General features: G+C 39.7%; 1 protein-coding gene across 1 annotated transcript in view; it reads left to right on the top strand.

Moving 5' to 3' along the window:
* Positions 1-2,831, top strand: part of LOC8029481 (frequenin-1) — a 141,357-nt gene extending 138,526 nt beyond the window's left edge. Inside the window, exon 8 of the mRNA XM_042292885.1 lies at positions 2,739-2,831. Within this exon, the coding sequence (XP_042148819.1) occupies positions 2,739-2,831 (93 nt within the window). The remainder of the gene's footprint in view (positions 1-2,738) is intronic.
* The last annotated feature ends 14,921 nt before the right edge of the window (positions 2,832-17,752 follow it).

The following is a 17,752-nucleotide window of genomic DNA, read 5'->3' as shown; positions in this document are numbered from 1 at the left end:
TATGTCTGAGAGTGTGAATCCAGGCAGTGCTTCTGGCGCTGTAGCTAGTTTGACAGTAGTTTGAATCTTAAACATTTATTGAGAGAAGTGCACCGCATAATGGCGGTAAATAAGCATGGAAAACTATATTATTGAAACATTTTTGTGTCTAGTACCGTCCTTTAATTACTGCGGTCTATGGGGTGCGTTATATCGAAAATATGTTAGTTGCAATGGTTCCTAAGCTCTGAAACCTGTCGTACATATTGACGCCTGCACGTAATAAGATCAAACTTTCACCAAATGTGCATTGAACAGGTTATTTTTGCAATGCGTAAATTCAAGGCGCAACTTTCTTCCAGTAAAAACTGAGTGCAACAAAGTCGCTAAAGCAAACCTACGGGCACGTACGGAAACGATTGAACTAGCGACGCTATTAAGTTGTGACACCATCTCCCGATATGCGTAACGGGGAGACGACGCACTCCTTTGCCTGCTCGATGCACCTATCGGGAAACACGGCCACAAATTCCAAGCGCGTCGCTAATTCGGTTGTGTGGGTACGTCGCCTTCGATAACTTCGCTGATCTTCATTTTTTTTTTCGCAGAAAAATAACTACTCATTGAAACTATACAAGATAAAACAGACTTGCCCAATACGAATTCGGTTAAGGTTTGAGCATATTACGTGCAGGCGGCGCGTTTCGAGCTTGTTTTACAGCATGTGATCAGCTGGAGTCACCCCATGTATTTCCCGTGGAAACAATAGGGTTAAAACTTATTTTTTGTAGTTCATGCAACGGCTTTGTAGTTTAAGCATCCTTTATCTGAACGAAACGAGTGATGTAGACACCCAATAACATTAAGAAGATGGTAAAACACGAATTGTTTGAAATTATTTGAATTTTGAAACTATTCACACTATTTTCGACAATATCAGTGTCCTGGATATATGACGCAGTTTCTGTATCTACAAATATTTGAACCGAACCCTAGACTACTACGCTGCGTTGAGTCATCTCTATGAAATATATGTATTTTGATTTGAGGAATACGCTATTGGTATTCACTTAAAACTTTCAGGAGGAGGGGCGTTCTCATTTTCCATAATAAGATCAAATCAAGCGCATATCTCGCCGCACAGTTCGAGTATATTTTCGTATTTTGATTAAACGAAGGGTTAAAACTGAGGAATGGAGGATTAATAGGGATGCATAAAGTAATGAGAAGATTATGAATTGATGATTTAGCTATTAGGTATAGAGTAAATAAAGCGTTTTAGTATAGTCGGGATAACCTGCTTGCATATAAAGAATTGAAAAAAAAATCTAAATTCCCAACGTCTGATCTAATCATAACATGCCGCAACCATTTCTGGCATTCTGGAATATTTTTATCGCGCCTATTTCTTTCTAGAATGTATACAAATTATAATTATTCTTCCGCCATGACGTCGAATAAGTACGTCGTTGTTTTGGCAAGTTTATCATCAATAGGCTTTTCAGTTAATTATTTAAGTATTTGTACATTTTAAACAACTTATATATAATAAGAAATATTTTATATAATAATATATACACTTTTATAAACTAAAAAAAAACACCGTTTCTGGAATGAAAATCTCGCAAGCTCAGGCTGAATACTACCGTATACTACCAGCCTTCGCATAAATAGCGAACTAAGCATACATGTATTGATGTACTCTGGTTTCTGCAACACCTCCCCGAGTTGTGTGTTTACCGCGTCTAAAAAGTGGTCACTCAATTTCTGACAAAAAGCGCCATTGAGGCATCATGTCAACGGCCGTTACCCTACGATATCTCAGCAGCGACGGCGGATATGGGAGGCGTCTCTTTTGCTCAAGGTCGCCCTCCGACCTGGCAGCTTACTTAAACTTGAGCAGCAAGAAGTTCGGAATAAGTGACAACCGCGACCCTGTTTTGACCAGCCACCAAAGTCACGACATCCTACAGCATAGCCTTCTTGTATTTGTGACGTCATTGGCACCCACTTCGGACTGATTCGGGACGCACGCACGGAAAATAAAGGACGCTAAACACATCAGTTGTAGACGTGTTCCAGGCACCGTCCTATATACAATAGTATTTAAACCTCAGGCCTCCGATCATTTTACAAATATTGATCTATCGACAGGTATTTAAATCTGAATGGGTCACTGCAGCATAACAATGCCTTCCCCAGGCGAGCTTAGAGAGCCAACTTTGTTAAGAAGTTCAAACGGAAAGAGAGGATTAGTCCAACTATTGCCAGAAACAAACACCTACGTGAATGCATTTTGTTTGTCTAGCATTGTACATATCTTCGTGTATATTTCTTTTTTTTTCACTAAAAAGCACTGAACAAAATACGGTTAGTTCACAACTTATTCATACAACCTAAGGCACCTTAATCGCCACTGGATAATCCGGTGTTGTTAGAGGTTCTCAATGGATGTAACGATTGTACACAATAACCACATGGAAGTTTAAAACAACGTTTCTACCCTTTGTAAAATCTTTAAACCTGAAACAAAAAATATGATGCCTCAAACTTGTAAACAAAAGGAGCTTTTTGCAGAAATTTAAGGACTTCAATGTTTAACACGTGAGACATATTTCGAGTTTCGAGCTTTCCTGAAATCTGCTTGTTTCAAAACGTCGGCTCCGGAGTTCGTGCAATTATAATCCTTCCGTCATTCGTTGTTTATATTGAACATTGGAAAATAATGTCGCTTTCTTCTTTTTCTTTTTTTGTTTCAGAACCACGACAACCGCTTGACGCTCGAAGAGTTCCGCGAAGGCTCCAAGCAGGACCCAAAGATCGTGCAGGCGCTATCTCTTTACGCTCCTTGACACAACCTCACGGCCAGTCAGTCAATGTTGGTCCAGCCTCCCACGTTCGAGCTTAACTACTCCCATATCCCGCCCATCTACTAGCGCTGGAACCCTCTTCTACGCTGCTCTACCAACGTCCCCTTGATAACAAGGCCGTAGAGCTAGATTTTTTACGTCACCTATAAAGGGCGAACGCGGGGCGCATATTAGATACGAGCGCCGCGTCAGCGCGCGATTGTAATTTGTGTCCCAATAATTTAGCCCAAATATCCGCCGAACGCTGACCACCATTCGTATTCAATCTCTGCCCAGCGCTCGCCCGTTCTGGGTAATGTAGAAAATACAGGCCTCCGACCTTGATATGCAAGAATAATTGTTTCTTCCCCAACCCTAATCTTTTCACACCGTACCTCCTCCTTTGTTTTCTTAGGGTATGGGTGTTTTCTCTGTCTCTACCAATGATGAGGCCTCTGTGGCACGCTCGTTGACGTGAAGATTTTCTGCTTTTTACTGTTGACATAGCCGCAAAAAGGCGTGTGGTTTTGAAAGCTATGCAACTTGAGCGTCTGACATTCATCGTACTACTCGAGACACCTAAACTAACGTTTTGCAGAACCAGTTGTGCATACTCCCCAGTGAGAGGAGACGCCCAGATTTGTATCCTGCAAGCGACGTATACAAACGTGTCAACGATTGGAAGCTATAACTTAGAGGCTACTTTAAATTAAAGAAGAGGAGACGGATATTATCTGTATTGCTTAACTAAGGTAAGTTTAAAGACGTCGCAAAAATTAAGTCACCTTGTGTGCGGGGCTATATTATGTTTTGTAAGGCTTGATCAAATAATATAAATTACCTTGCAGCATTCCGTCACAGCAATTAAAGTAGAGAACTACAACCATAGGGACATGATAATCGAAGTGAGCACTGTACATCTATAAGAAGAAATAGTAAATATGACCATAATGTAGTTGGTGGGTTACGAGCAAAGCAGACTGTAAATAGAAGTCAAATTTACTTTTTAATCTGGTAAAATTAACCATACCTAAATTATGGGTATGAGCATGGTACCCAGTGGCTTCAGTTGTCGTTCTTTTGGGGAAATCAAAAGTTAATCCCAGACTTGCTTTATTTCTAAGGCAAATTTGATCTTTATATGGCAAACCTAAAAAAATCAAGGTTCCTGGATTTTATACGCTTTCAATTAAAATAATAGTCTTTTTATTACTCCGCGTCAACAATGAGAATCTAAATGCCGGATACGTGTACTTTTGTTTTCACTGTGTACTTACACACAAATTACTGCTCACCATATCTACCGATAGCCTCCACAAAACATACAGACCTCCCAGCCTTTCTGTAGGGCCTGTGCGGCACCACGACCAGATAAGCTTCTTCTGGCTCCCTTTGCCAGACTGCGGCAGAAATTGCTGACGTCAAGCCTGCGTGCGAACAGATTCCCCAAACGTATCTCTGAACTCCTTTTCCATTTCCTTCCCCTCCCCTTTCTATAAGAATATCTCTTTCCAGTAGCGCGAACGGTTCCGAAAAATGGCTGGAACAAACGACGCAGAAACTGCAACTGTGGACCAACAACACTCTTAAAGCACTATACAAAGCAATCTTGACTGACTGGCTGTTGAAGTGACAGTGTAAAGCTGCTAGCCAGAGAAATGAATGTTCCCGGAGGGCAGTGCTTCGGAGAAACATCAAGGGAAAGGCACGAACTTCTGGTGGCCTGCTTTTCACCGGTGTGCGCACAATGTACATACGAGCGAGCGGACGGAACTCTTCGCAGTCCCAACCCAAGACGCCATGGTCTACGCTTGCCTCCAATCGAAAAGCGACCATCGTCTGTCAGAGTTGCCAATCGATTGTGAATACCTTCTAGATTTTGTAGGGTCATCGCGTGTTGGTTTTTGTTCTTTGAGGGGGCGTCTGGTGCTAGAGTTTGGAAATCTGAAAATCGGTAACAATATTTTCGCTAGCAAACTCTTTTCTAGTTGTGAAAGAACCCAAGAGTCTGCTTCACACAACAAGTCAAGAGAACGGAAAGGTGCATTTCTGCTCAGTGTTTTGTTGCGCGTTTAAAATTTACTTTCCTTGAACTCGGTTGCAAGACGCTTCTCTTCTGTAATATTTAATATGTTTGTTTTCAGATAAGTATACAAGATTTGATACAACCTGATTATGTATGTTGCATACAAGCAAACTCATTGGATGTGCACTATACTTTGGCGATATTGGTTACTAATTATTTTCTCAATACATATGCACGTTCATCCGAATATATCATTACTTTTGTGAAGCTAGACTACCGTTATTTGTATTGCATCATAACTTCGTGGCTTAAATGTACACGCTTTTTTTTTACTGATATACATGGAAAGATTTCTCAGCGTGGATTTGTAAACTCCGCGGCGTCTTTTAGATGCTTAACTTTATATGAATTTGAATTTGTGTTTAAGTATTACTGGTGAATTAGCCAAGCCATATAAATTTCTTATCCAAAATTGACACAATTTAATGCGTGTTTAGTAGTTGTACGGAACCGAAATTCAGTGACTTGCGCTTTTTATTCATTCTAATTAAAGACTTAGACTTAACTGTAGTATTGTAATTACGCGGATACTGCACGTCTTTTTAATAGACATCCCTTGCAATAATGACCTATTGTACTTAGCACAGTGTAGTGAGAAGATTCTATATTTTCGATGGTGTCACCATCACATGCCACATCTTGGGTTGATTATTTCACTCCAAGCCAAATGCATTTCAAACGAACGAGTTCCTGGTATCGACACGAAAGACACGAGCGAAAGAAATACACGCCGCCACGCAAGGAAATCGTTTCTAAAACTGACATATTGGGGGTTGCGAAAAAGCCTGAAAAAATTTCGCAGGTTCCAGCTTGAGTTATCAATGAACATTCAATGAACAAGTAAAAGCGATTCACAGAAGCTATGTTTCACCGAAGTTCGAAATCGCTTATTCAATTTCACCAGAATGCTGACTGTCAGATCAAGGAATGACGAGCGGTTAAGTACGCAAGACATCGTTACGTCAATTTGCACTATATTGATTTGTGCAATTATCAAAATGTTGAAAGGTTAACTCGAAAAATATAAAGTAAAGGCAGCCAATCAAAGACTCTCTTAAGAACATTTGGATACAAGTTTCGAACGCTCGCTAACCCCCGAATTTTAAAATTGCGGAAACGTTTCCCGTTTAAAATGTCAAAAGCACTTACAACAAGTGAAGTACGGGCTAATCACACACAATCTAGAAAAATAAATGACACCAAGACATGTTTTGTGTCTTGTCCGTTAAGAAAGTTTGGATGGATTCGTTACATGACACTTTCATTTACATTAATAACGATTGCGAAGGTAGCTATTTTTTGTGAGATATCGGCGGTAGGATCGACGTAAAGTGCTAACTAGAATATAGGTGATCCACTAATTTGTTCTACAGAGAAGGTTGTCAAGAGTACAGACGTTCCCATTAAAATAAATTCTAAATCGCGAATAGCTTACATTAAGAACGGCGAATTGTTAATATCAAATTGAAATAATAATTTGCAGCTGTCTTATTAGAATAAAACAAATGTGACGTTTGTCAAAATATATGAATCTTGTAATGATAAACGTTTTGTGTGGGATAGAGTTCCTCAATGCTCTGGTGCTATTTTCTGGTTTCTTTCAATTAAAGCTGTTAATGCATGTAATACGTCCTGAGAATTGTCTTTATATATGTATTCTTCACCAGAGAAGTTGGTGTTGTACTGGACTTTAAAAACCTTCTACGTGGCTATTTTTGTCAACATCTTTGTAAATTGACAAGATCATTGAACCGGAGTAATTTCTGTTTTTTTTTTAATATTTACTGTTCGAGGCAAAAAAATTCTACGTTTGTGTCGGCACATGGCTGATCCCTTTGTGTCTGTGTTCGAATTGGAGGTCCCATACTGAAATACCTAGGCATTTTATTTCCTTCCCAGCCTGATGTGCGCCAAGCCCTTCTTACTCTGTTGATTTTCTGAAGTATTGATCCTTTGAAAACGAATGTCCAGAGATTTAAAAAAAATTTGTCATTTGAGATCAACATAAAAATGGTATTTTTGGTCCGTTTTTTTTTTGTTGCAATTTTTCAATGCTAAGGCAACCTTCACCTGGTTGCTGCAGTTGTGAAAACGTGCCCCGACGTGTCCTTTTACAAAAAACAATAATTATTTTCCACAGCTAATTACGTGTTTTATTTATTTTAATTTTATGTCACATACTACAAACGCTTGTATAGTTTAAGTTTTAAAAAAAATTCTTTTATGTGGACGGCTAAAAACAATCAAAATTATTTTTTAAATACTTTCTCATAGCAAAACTTAAATTCCTCTCTTGACACACTCTTTTTTTATAAGAAGCTGGTGTATAATTTGTATTATATATCATGTATATTTGAATAGGCTAAATTAGAGGAAAATGATTAGTTTAGTTGGGTAATATCGATGAGAAATCTTAACACCGTGTATTCATAAAATATAATTTCTATCTACTTTTGTTGTCAAAAACAAAGCTAGCAAGCAATTTGTATGCCTAGATTGAGCCCCAACCTTCATTATTTAATTGCTTAACTGGAATTGAAATTCAAAGCATTGTACTTTAATATGATTGGCTGGGCTCAAAAGAAAACAAAATGGAGAATTCGAAGTGCTTTCATTCACAGCGGCGTTTCACTTTAATCCAATTTTAATAAGCTAAAGTGACACTATGGCACTATTCTAAAGGATATTATGATATCGAGATCAAATGTCAAAAACGGAAAGCCCGCTCGACTTCGCATTGTGTTTACCCTAATACGCATTGCGAGGCTGTTTCCCTCACCCCAAAATTGTAATGCTTTGTGTTTTTATAAGAGATTCCGTGGAATCACTTCGTAGCGTAACGAGTTTTAAATTTCGGTGCACCGCCAAGAAATTAACACAAAATCACAAAGGAAAACAAACTAATTGAATATGCACTGCAGAAGTTAGCGTTTTAATCTCTGCACGAAACAGGAAACAGTTAATGTAAACAAGGAACCGCTGATGTTGTTTCTTTATTAGACCCTAAAGGTTGTAATCGAAAGTAGGGAATCAGCCTAGCAACAAACATTAGCATTCATCAATGATCTGTGAGGACGAAATTCACAAATGTGCCAATGTCATTGAGCCGCGTTCAGGATATCTATCTTGTCACAATGCAAAACGTTAAGTAGTGTTCTTTCTTGTTGTCTTTGCAAACTATTTCGTTTCTTTTTTTGTGGCACATAGAAACCTTCCATGTATTGAGCAAAATAGTGGTTGTTGGTTTATTTTACCATTCACTCACATCTTGCAAGAAAGTTGTGGTCTTACTATTGTAAAAGATGTGAGTTCTTCTAAACATGGGTCACGAATGATAGACGATAATATTGGTCTGCTACAACTTTTGCTCTCATGTAAGAAAACCTTAATGATTTGAAGTAAATAATATTGAAGCCTCTTGGTTCCCAGTGGGCGATTCCTCGTTTGAAGATTACATTGTCTTGAAATGTGCGCTTCAATACCCATTAAATGTTAAACACATTCGAACTAAATAATTGAAAAGGCATATTTTCGAAGCTTAATTATAGTAATAAGATTTGAATCCACTAATATATTTTATTTCCAGCAAGGTTTCGAAATTGCTTCACATTTTACCTCGAATACGACAACTTATTTTAAAAGAACCTTTCCGTCTTCGGTTTTCTCGAATATGAAATATTTTACTCTATGTAAACAGTGCAGGCGCGAAAATTAGTGCAAGACAGTGAAATATTGTCTATATATGTTGCGCTGACCACACTCTCCTGACGCTACTATGAAAATACACTTGTAGCGCTATTAGAAGTGCTGAATGTTTCCTCACCTTATGTTTCCTTTAGGGTTAGTATTTGTTTACATTAATTTGACAATCTTGAAGTTTGTGCGACATTACAAGAATACTAGTATAGTGAGCACCCACCTTCAGCCCTCTGTGACGATGGCGCGAACTTAGCACTGGACTGTAGGCCACTAGAGTAGCATCAACATGTACCGCATTAACACAAACACAAGCTCGGTCTTAGTACTCTCCTTGTTTGTCTGCTGTGCGACCTTTACATGTAACAGATAGCCCACTTGTGCGGACATTAACCTCATCTTACGCGTGCCTCCTTCGGTAACGCCATCCTTGACGCTTCCATTCCGGTCGCTCTCAGTTGTACTTTGCTCGAACTGTACTTGTTAAATACAATACTTTTTTCATAAAAGTTGTGCGTTTCGAACCTTATTTCAGTACGCGATGTCTTGCAGCCATGGCCCTTTTGTTGGCCCCGCAAATCCCCTCCTAGAAGCAGCAACAGTTGAAAGGTTGGTCACACGCATTTTACAGCTATCAGCAACAAAAAACAAAAAAAGATGAATTTAAACTTGTTTTGTAGATACGTATTCAATAATGACGGTAATTTGTGTAAATAGATAGCGTTATTAGCAATATTAAAAAAGGAGTTCCTCACTTGGAATTGGAATGGTTGTAATCCTTGTTCTGCATAGGCAAACAGATTATGTGCCGCTTTCTGCGATCCAGTCTGAGTACTTCTATTATCTATATTCACAGATCACTGAGGTTGCAACTCGCCAGCATTTTAGAAGTATGAAAACCGTGTTTATTTACTCTGTTGAATCTAAATGGCAATCGCTCTTCAATCGCAAACATCGGGCACATATTCCTGTTTCGTTACATATGTGGACATAAGGTTTTTCACTTCGATACCACAATGGGGTTCGAAATGATCGATTCTAGGCTTTCATGTCTCGTAGTTACCGGGTGAAACAATTCTGGAAATGTTCGCAGCATGAGGGCGGGACCGTGAATGTGAACAAAAATATTGTACCAGTGGAGCTCCGAACACATCTAAGGTGTGCTATCTAAGGCGAAGAAAAGGTAAGTCTTTACTGCCGAGCAGCAGAGGAAGTTGAATGTGTTCGTTTTATCCAGTTGGCGGAAAAGGACCGACAGGAATCAATTGTACCGAATCACACTTTTTTTAATTGGTAATTGTTTTTTATCAACAATGGCTTATGGTAAACATATCATAAATAAATAAAATGATTTTGATTTACATATGCGGTTTAAGGAATGTATACAAGTGTGCGCACGATTACTTAAAAGGGGGGCTGGGGTCGGTAGAAGAAAGCATTCATGCTTCGCTTCCAGGTTAAACCCATGCTAGCGTTTTTTTTTTCAGTATAAGACTATATTTAATTATCATGTTTTAAAGACAACTAGCCAATAAACATGTTTATTTAAAAGTGATGACACGTTTGATCGGATCTGTTCGGAGGAAGGGACCGGAACTCTCGACTTGCGAGGGGATTTTCCATTATAACAATGCCCTTCGCATGATGCGTTAATACGTAGCTTCGCCCAATCTTATCGATTTTATGATTATTGAGGTTGCTTAAATAAGTCAGAATACCTGCCTTTTTAGGTGTGATTTGTTACTGTGTTTTTTTTTCTACGGCTCATTACGGCACAGAAACTGCCCACTAAGAAGGCGGCAGATCGGCTTCCATGTGACGTCATACTTGCACGGCGGAACATTGGGCGTGCCTGTTGGACAAGTTTCATTTCATTTCATTTAATTGCCTGAAATCGCCCGAGGGTATTACATGAGGGGGGAGAAAAAAGTGCAAAGAGATTGTATGACAAAATACGTAAGAATAAAAAAATCGAAAAATTGGGATTAAACAAAACTATAAAAAAGGGTAACTACTCAATCAAATTGCATGCATACAAACAAAATTAGCATAGTTCATCGGAAGAATTTCTAAATAAAACGCAAACAGGACTGCTCAGGAGTGCGAAACACACTTGTAATACATGAAATACATTAAACAAATTGGAATTACACAAAACTAAAAAGTAAAGTGTATCTACTCATTCAAATTGCATGTATACAAACAAGTTTAGGAGAATAATTCTTCGCAAGCAAATTTTAAATAAAACGCAATCAGGACTGCTCACCACGCTTTCAGGTTGATTATTCCACTTGCTAATAGCTAGGTTTAACGGAGATTCGGAATAAATTTTTGTGCGACTTGATGGCAACCTGATTTTCTGCTGGCGGTCGAGTTGAGAAAAGAAATTCGGTAGAAGGGCAGTAGGATCACATTTTAAGATCAAATTTATGGTAGAAAGCTCGGTGGAGAAATAAGAGACGTGATACTTTGCGTCAAGAGCATAGTGATGTAAGCCAAGCTTTGGACTTTAGAGCTGTCACTCTCTAAAAATAAAACGAACTGCTACATTTTGCACAGATTCGAGTTTATTAATTAAGTAGTCTTGCCAGGGATTTAAAATTATTCCAGCATATTCGACCGTCAAACGGATAAAAGACTTGTAGGCCAGCAAACGTATATCAGAGGATGCCATATAGAGATTCCTTCTGAAATAACCCAAGGTACGATTTGCTTTACTAACGATAAAATTGATACGCATTTTCCAATCTAGATTTTCACTTAGTGTTACACCGAGGTATTTATAATTTGTAACCTTTTTAAGGCTATAGTCGCATATTTCGTAGATGTTGGTAATCGTCGTTTTTTTTTCGTAGAAAATGTAGGAAATATAGTTTTCGAGATATTGACGGTCATTTGCCATTTCTCACATCATGATGATAGAGAATTTCGATCGCGCTGCAGGGTGAGGCTATAGTCTGTTTAGGCGACACGCCTATATATTACGCAATCGTCCGCAAAAACTGTAATTTTTGAACAAATGAAGTTTGGAAGTTCATTTACATAAATTAAGAAAGGCAGCGGACCGAGGGCCAATCCCTGAGGGACTCTAGATTTTACTGAAATTTCGTGAGAAGAGTCGTTAGATACTGAAACGGGTATAGTTCGAAGGGAGAGAAATTCCCTGATCCAGTTACCAAGAGACTGGTGAATATTTAAAGTTTCAATTTTTTGTGGCAGGCATTGGTGCGGGACACGGTCAAACGCCTTTGTGAAATCGACGAAAATAACGACCGTCTGCACCCGTGAGTAAATGTTCTCATGTATATTGGTAGTGAATTGAAATAGTTGAGTTTCGCAAGATCCTTCATTTCGGAAACCGTGCTGGTTCAGGAAAAAAAAAGTTAGCATCTGGAACGTAATAAGAGAGGTGGGTGTAGATCACATGTTCCAGACGTTTCCAGGGTATGCTTGTTAGGGAAATTGGAGAGTAGTTATCAGCAAGCGAAACGCCTACAGACTTAAAGACCGGAATAACCTTCGCGTTTTTCCAGTCTTTAGGTAATAATCCTTGATCCAAACTCTGTTGAAACAAACGCTGAAACATATCACTTGAATATGCCAGAATAAGCTTTAGTAGTTTAGGCGTAATACCATCAGCTCCTAAACCAAACGAGTGAGGGAGGTTGAGGATGAGCTGGCTAATCCCGTTGGAGTCAACGTTTATTTGATCTAAATTGTGTTGTTATAACTATTAATATTTACAGGCAAAGGAAATGAATCTTCGTTAAAAACCTTGCCAAAAGCTTGATTGAAAGGGATCGCACTTTCAAGATCAGACATCAAGTTACCATGTTCATCACTAAGCCCACGTAAAGCGGATTGTCTTTTAGGAGGACTGATGATTGACCAGAATTTTCTAGGATTAGAACTCAATAATTATTTAAGTGTACCACCAAAAAAAAAGGTTTTTTGGAGTTTTCTACTGCTTACTTAACAAAGTTTGGACTGGTTGGAAAATTTTGCCCATGAGTCAGTACTGTTTAGACTTTTTGCTCTAGAGTAAAGTCGTTTTTTAGTACTAAGTACGGTTTTTAGATCCTTAGTAAACCAAGGCTAATGGGAGTTTCACGCTATTCTTATTCTAGGCACAAATAAGTCCATATTTTCCAAAAGCTTTGTTTTGATCAGACTCCAATCATCTTCAACTGATCTGAGGCCAAAAGAAACCTGAAAGTCACGAGAAAAGTCTCTAACGTTGATGCGATCGCTGAAGAGTTTGCTCTGGCGTAATAAAAAATCAACTTGTGTTCCGATCTTTTTTCGTGAACAGAGATACTAGCATCTATCAGGACAATTCTGGGGTCTCTTATAGTGTCTACAACGTTCACAGATATTTTGTCGGGAATGGAAGTTAAAAACAAATCAAGAATTGAAAGTTCCCGCGTAGGAACTAATACAACCAGATCGAGTGAGCAAGATTTAGAAAGGTCAATGAAGTCCCTACACTGAGAAATATTTCCGCAGGTACTATTAGGAACACAATCAATCCAATTAATACCAGGATAATTAAAGTCCCCCAAGAAATATAGGACTCTGACGGTAACGTAATGTAACAAAATTCATAACTTGATACAATTCTTGAATGAACACAGCATCCGCGTTTGGAGGTCTATAGCAGACTCCTATCAAAGCGTGAAAGAACGGAATCTTGACCCGATCAAAACATATTTTAATATCAGTTTCCAATTCGACAACTAAAAGGAGAAACATTTCTGGAATGCCACCAGAACACCATCTCCCTAGACAAAGGCCTGTCTTTCCTGCGGATGCTAAAAACACTGTTTATTGAAAGTTCGTCGTTAGTATTATTATTTGAAAGCCGCGTCTCCGTAACAAGAATAACATGCGCACAGTATACCTTAATGGCATTGTCAAGCTCATCCTGCTTAGATAATAGGCTTCTAAACTTGGCCACGGTAAACTTTAGGGAGCTTTCTTTACGGCTAGGCCTTCATTCGTGTTTATTTTGACCTGAGTGTACAGTTCTAAAAGGAGCGCTTTGTAGTTAAAGAACTTAATTCAGGCTGGGATCATAAATATATGCCGTGTCATCAATAAACAGTTTGTCGAAAGTGAAGCGAACTTTCTTTTGCGCTTCTCGATGCGGTTTTGCGAAGTCCCTTGGCTTTTTTCGTGCTTCCTAAATACAGAGAGAAATCCTCGTCAATCCAAACTTTCAGGGACTGAACATTTCAATCCCTTTGTAACTCATTCTTTGCGGAAAAAAACAGTGCCAGCCGATAACACTGGCTTGGAGACCACGGCATTCCGAAGTCTGTCAATCGAACATCATAGGAAGCAACAACTCAAGAGGACGAGGACACCAAAGGCAGACGCACGGATAAAGGGCGCTGACTTGTAACTCTGGTATTTTTTTCTACCTTGCAGAAAAGCAAGTAGAATTGTATTCCTAAATAAGCACCACCCGTGAATGCATGACATCACTTACCAACTCGCCAAGACCTCCATCTTTAGATGTTCAGCTTTAAGTGTTTTGAAAATTTACAAGATACCGTACAGAAAATATATTTAAGAAGCTTCTACAGAGGTGTGTAACACCTTCTGGATCATAACACAACACCTCGAAACGTGAAGGAAAAAAATGCCTATTCGTAGGCTTTGCTTCTTTCGACGGTGTGTAAAGCGCCGAGAGTTTATCGTGCTTTTGTACCACTTAGCTATCATTTGGTGCGTTCTAATCCACGCCGTTATGTCGGAAGATTACTTAGAGTACTACACTTTGTTATTTTAGAGCCACCTACGAGCCCCAAATGTCACCTAGTGCCGGAGGCTCCTATGAGTCGTGTTTAGTCTCACTCCTTGCACTCCCGTTCGCCTAATCCTTCTGGGGCTGAAAAAAGACGTCGAGGATGAATTCGAGTTGCACCGCTTGGTAAATCATGCTAATCATCATTATGTATGATTAGTCAAGGCTACATGTTCCTTAAAAATTCTTTGTATGCTTATGCATTGCCTGATGTGGGATAAGGATGCTTTATTTTGCCTTGATCTGTTTGTGACAGATTATGTTAGGGCGAAAGCATTACTCATCCGAATATGCGAAAAATCGACGGCGTGGCGTCCGAAAGATGGTCACGCCAATATGTCATCAAGCACGCGCCTCAGAAATAAAACGTAAAGAAAAGCACAGTAAATCAGATTAACATAAAAAATCGCGCACAAAAAGACAAGGACCAACGAGGAAAGAACAGAGAACAGACAGGCGCGCGTACTCACGACTCTGGTATGTTAGGTGAAGAAGAAAGGAAAGATGAACATGATTGTAAACCTGAGACTGGGGCAGGAAGAGAACACAACAGAAGGTAGTAAAAGAAGAGGCAACGTCTCAAACTCAGCTGAGTTCGAGACGTTGCCTCCTCTTTTACTACCTTCTGTTGTGTTCTCTTCCTGCCCCAGTCTCAGGTTTACAATCATGTTCAACTTACACCAGCTCGCCTGCACTCTGACTATTATTTCGTTAAAGGAAAGATGTTTGCCCTTGTCCTTGTCTTTTTGTGCGCTGCGCATATATTTCATGATGTTCAACGTTTCGCAATTCATCCAGCTTACCACTTTACTGGAATGGAGATGCTTCGTCACGGAAGTGTGCGGGGGCACTCGAGGCCAAATCAGACCCGCCTCATAAATACAACAAAAAGAAAAGCACAACAACGCGGATGCTTCGTCACAAAAGCCGTCGTAAAGCCGGCGGGGTTCGTCGCGCCTGCACAGTGCGGGAGCGTTGTCTCACGGCCGGAGTGCCGTGTGAAAAATGAAGACTTGGCCCGCTGCTAGTAGGAATGTGCTGCGTTTAGGAATGCTTTCGCATTCCTGCACGTCAGGAGTGTTAGGTGTCTCTGTCGATTTTTTTTTTACGTCGATCGTAACATTTTTCGCATAAAATTCACGCCATAATCGTATTTTGTGGTAACATTTATATTTTTTTCTTTTGATGAGAAATATGGTCATTTGGCGCGTGGAGTGTTAAGGTTGTGAATCGTAGCGTGCGTCTAAGCTCGGCTTCAATTTTTCTGAAAGCCTAAGTGTAATCTCGTTCAACACTATTCACAACTCGGGCGGAGCAATGTGTTCCGCTTTTATTTGGTTGTATTTGAATCTCTAGCTAAACGTATCTTAGCTCGACTCAAATGATATTTCATTTAGGGGGGGGGAGATTATTTGCATAACTTTACTGGTAGTGTTTGGTGGTCAATTGACAAGCACAACTCCCCGCCGCACAGTATCTTAGAAACTTGCTGTTCAATATATAAGCCTAATAAACGTTAAAATAATTTATAATAATTATTCTTACAAGTTTCCTAATTTTCAGCCTACAATATCAACTTCTAACTTTCGCCGACTCTGCTACAGGCCCCAAACCTCTACTACCGATTATGAGGTGAAAGTCAGCGTAACTTAAAATAAGAAAATATATTAATACAACCGACTTTCACCCGTGATGTCGCAATTTAGGGCCATATACACACAGGCATATGAATGAATTGAATGAATCAAGCTTAATGTTTCGACGCTAGCGCTTTTTTTTTTTTACGCGCTATGCTTTAACGTATTGATTGCGGTCTGGTTGCGGGCACACCTGATGAAAGTAAACTCCAGGGCCGGTTTTCTCGAAGCGATGGTAAACCCATTTTAGTAAACCACGGTACCTAGGAAGGGAAAAGTACCTAGGTACTGTAATAAACGGCTGGATATAGAGCAACAATAATTATTTTTGATTGGGCAGTAAGATGCGTCCTCTATCGGTGAAACAAGCCAGTCATTTTGTTTATCCTCTTTTTCCGCTGGCTGTCATCGATCTAGTATGGTATTTTAAGTCAAAATATAGTAAGGTTGTACTTGAAGACCAATTTATTTGCTTCGGGTGGTACGAAGAAATTTTAGCTACTATGCTAGAGTTTGTCGACGAATATTCGGAAATGTAAAAAAACATCTCCTTCAATATGTTTCGCCATAAACAACGCATAACTTTCCCGTGTTTCTTCCAGTCTGGCAACGCCGGTGCTGTAGTCTCGTTTTCGTTCCTTGCGACGCACGTTTCTGCGATTCCTGCTGATCTCAACTGTTTGCTCTTTCTTCCGTTTGCCCAACCAATTCACCGGTGGCGAGAAGCTAAGCTTCTCGTCACCGGCTTCTCGTCACCGTTGAATTGCTGGCCACCGGGGATATGTAGAAAACTCAATGCTGTCGGCATACTGCCGGCGCACTGTGAACAAAAAAAAAAACAAAAAAAAAAACGCTACAATGTCTCAGCTGTTCACCCCGAACGAAGACTTTATTGAGGATAACCCCCTTTCTCCGCAAAGTAATCGCTGCTCACGAGTTGGCGTGCATAGTGTAACAAATTAAACGTCTTAGTATAAATATGTACCAACACTCGTTTGCAAAACATTTTTTTTTTTTACTCACCATAAAAACACTTGCAAGGCTTATGTACCGTCATATGTCTTGGATCTCGGACTGCTGAAGAGTGATGCGTTCGCGGAATGCTGCCGTCGGTTAGCTTAGTTGTCCCTCTGAACTACCGCTTTGCTTGACGTGCTAATAGGTTGATGGTGCGTCATTAATATAGCAGCCGGATCGAAATGAATGTTCGGCAGAACCAAGCAGAACTATTAGCCCTCATTAAGCGACGTCGCGGCCATTTTGCTTGTAGGTACTGCTTCTCCCTCGGCGCCCCTGCTCGCCCAGTCACGTGACCTAAAATTCCCCGTTCTAGGGACAATAGTCAACTTTAAACCACGGTTTGCGTTCGAGAAAACGGGCCCAGGAGGACCGTGATATCTTTTAGACAAAGTGTGCTCGCCAGGCTAGTGCGTTTGAATGGCCTTCTAAGGACCCCAAACAAGTACGTGATTTGAATATCACGCAGATAAATGAGGGTTAAAAGTGTGGTGTGAAAGCCATTGGACATATCATCAATTTATTCGCACATGACTTCCTCACAAGGATAAGCATGTTCACAAGTAAGCAGTGTACTCGTACGTTTTTTTTTTGTATACTGAATTCTCCCTCCAAGGAAGTTTCTTACCTTCGAATATCTGAGCATAGCCACTATAGGGGGAAAAGTTCGCGCCGTCCG

This window comes from Ixodes scapularis, unplaced genomic scaffold, assembly GCF_016920785.2.
Source record: "Ixodes scapularis isolate PalLabHiFi unplaced genomic scaffold, ASM1692078v2 PGA_scaffold3__209_contigs__length_174095766, whole genome shotgun sequence".
NCBI lineage: Eukaryota > Metazoa > Arthropoda > Arachnida > Ixodida > Ixodidae > Ixodes > Ixodes scapularis.
Note: the sequence above shows the minus strand (reverse complement) of the source record. Positions and strands in the feature narration are given on the sequence as shown.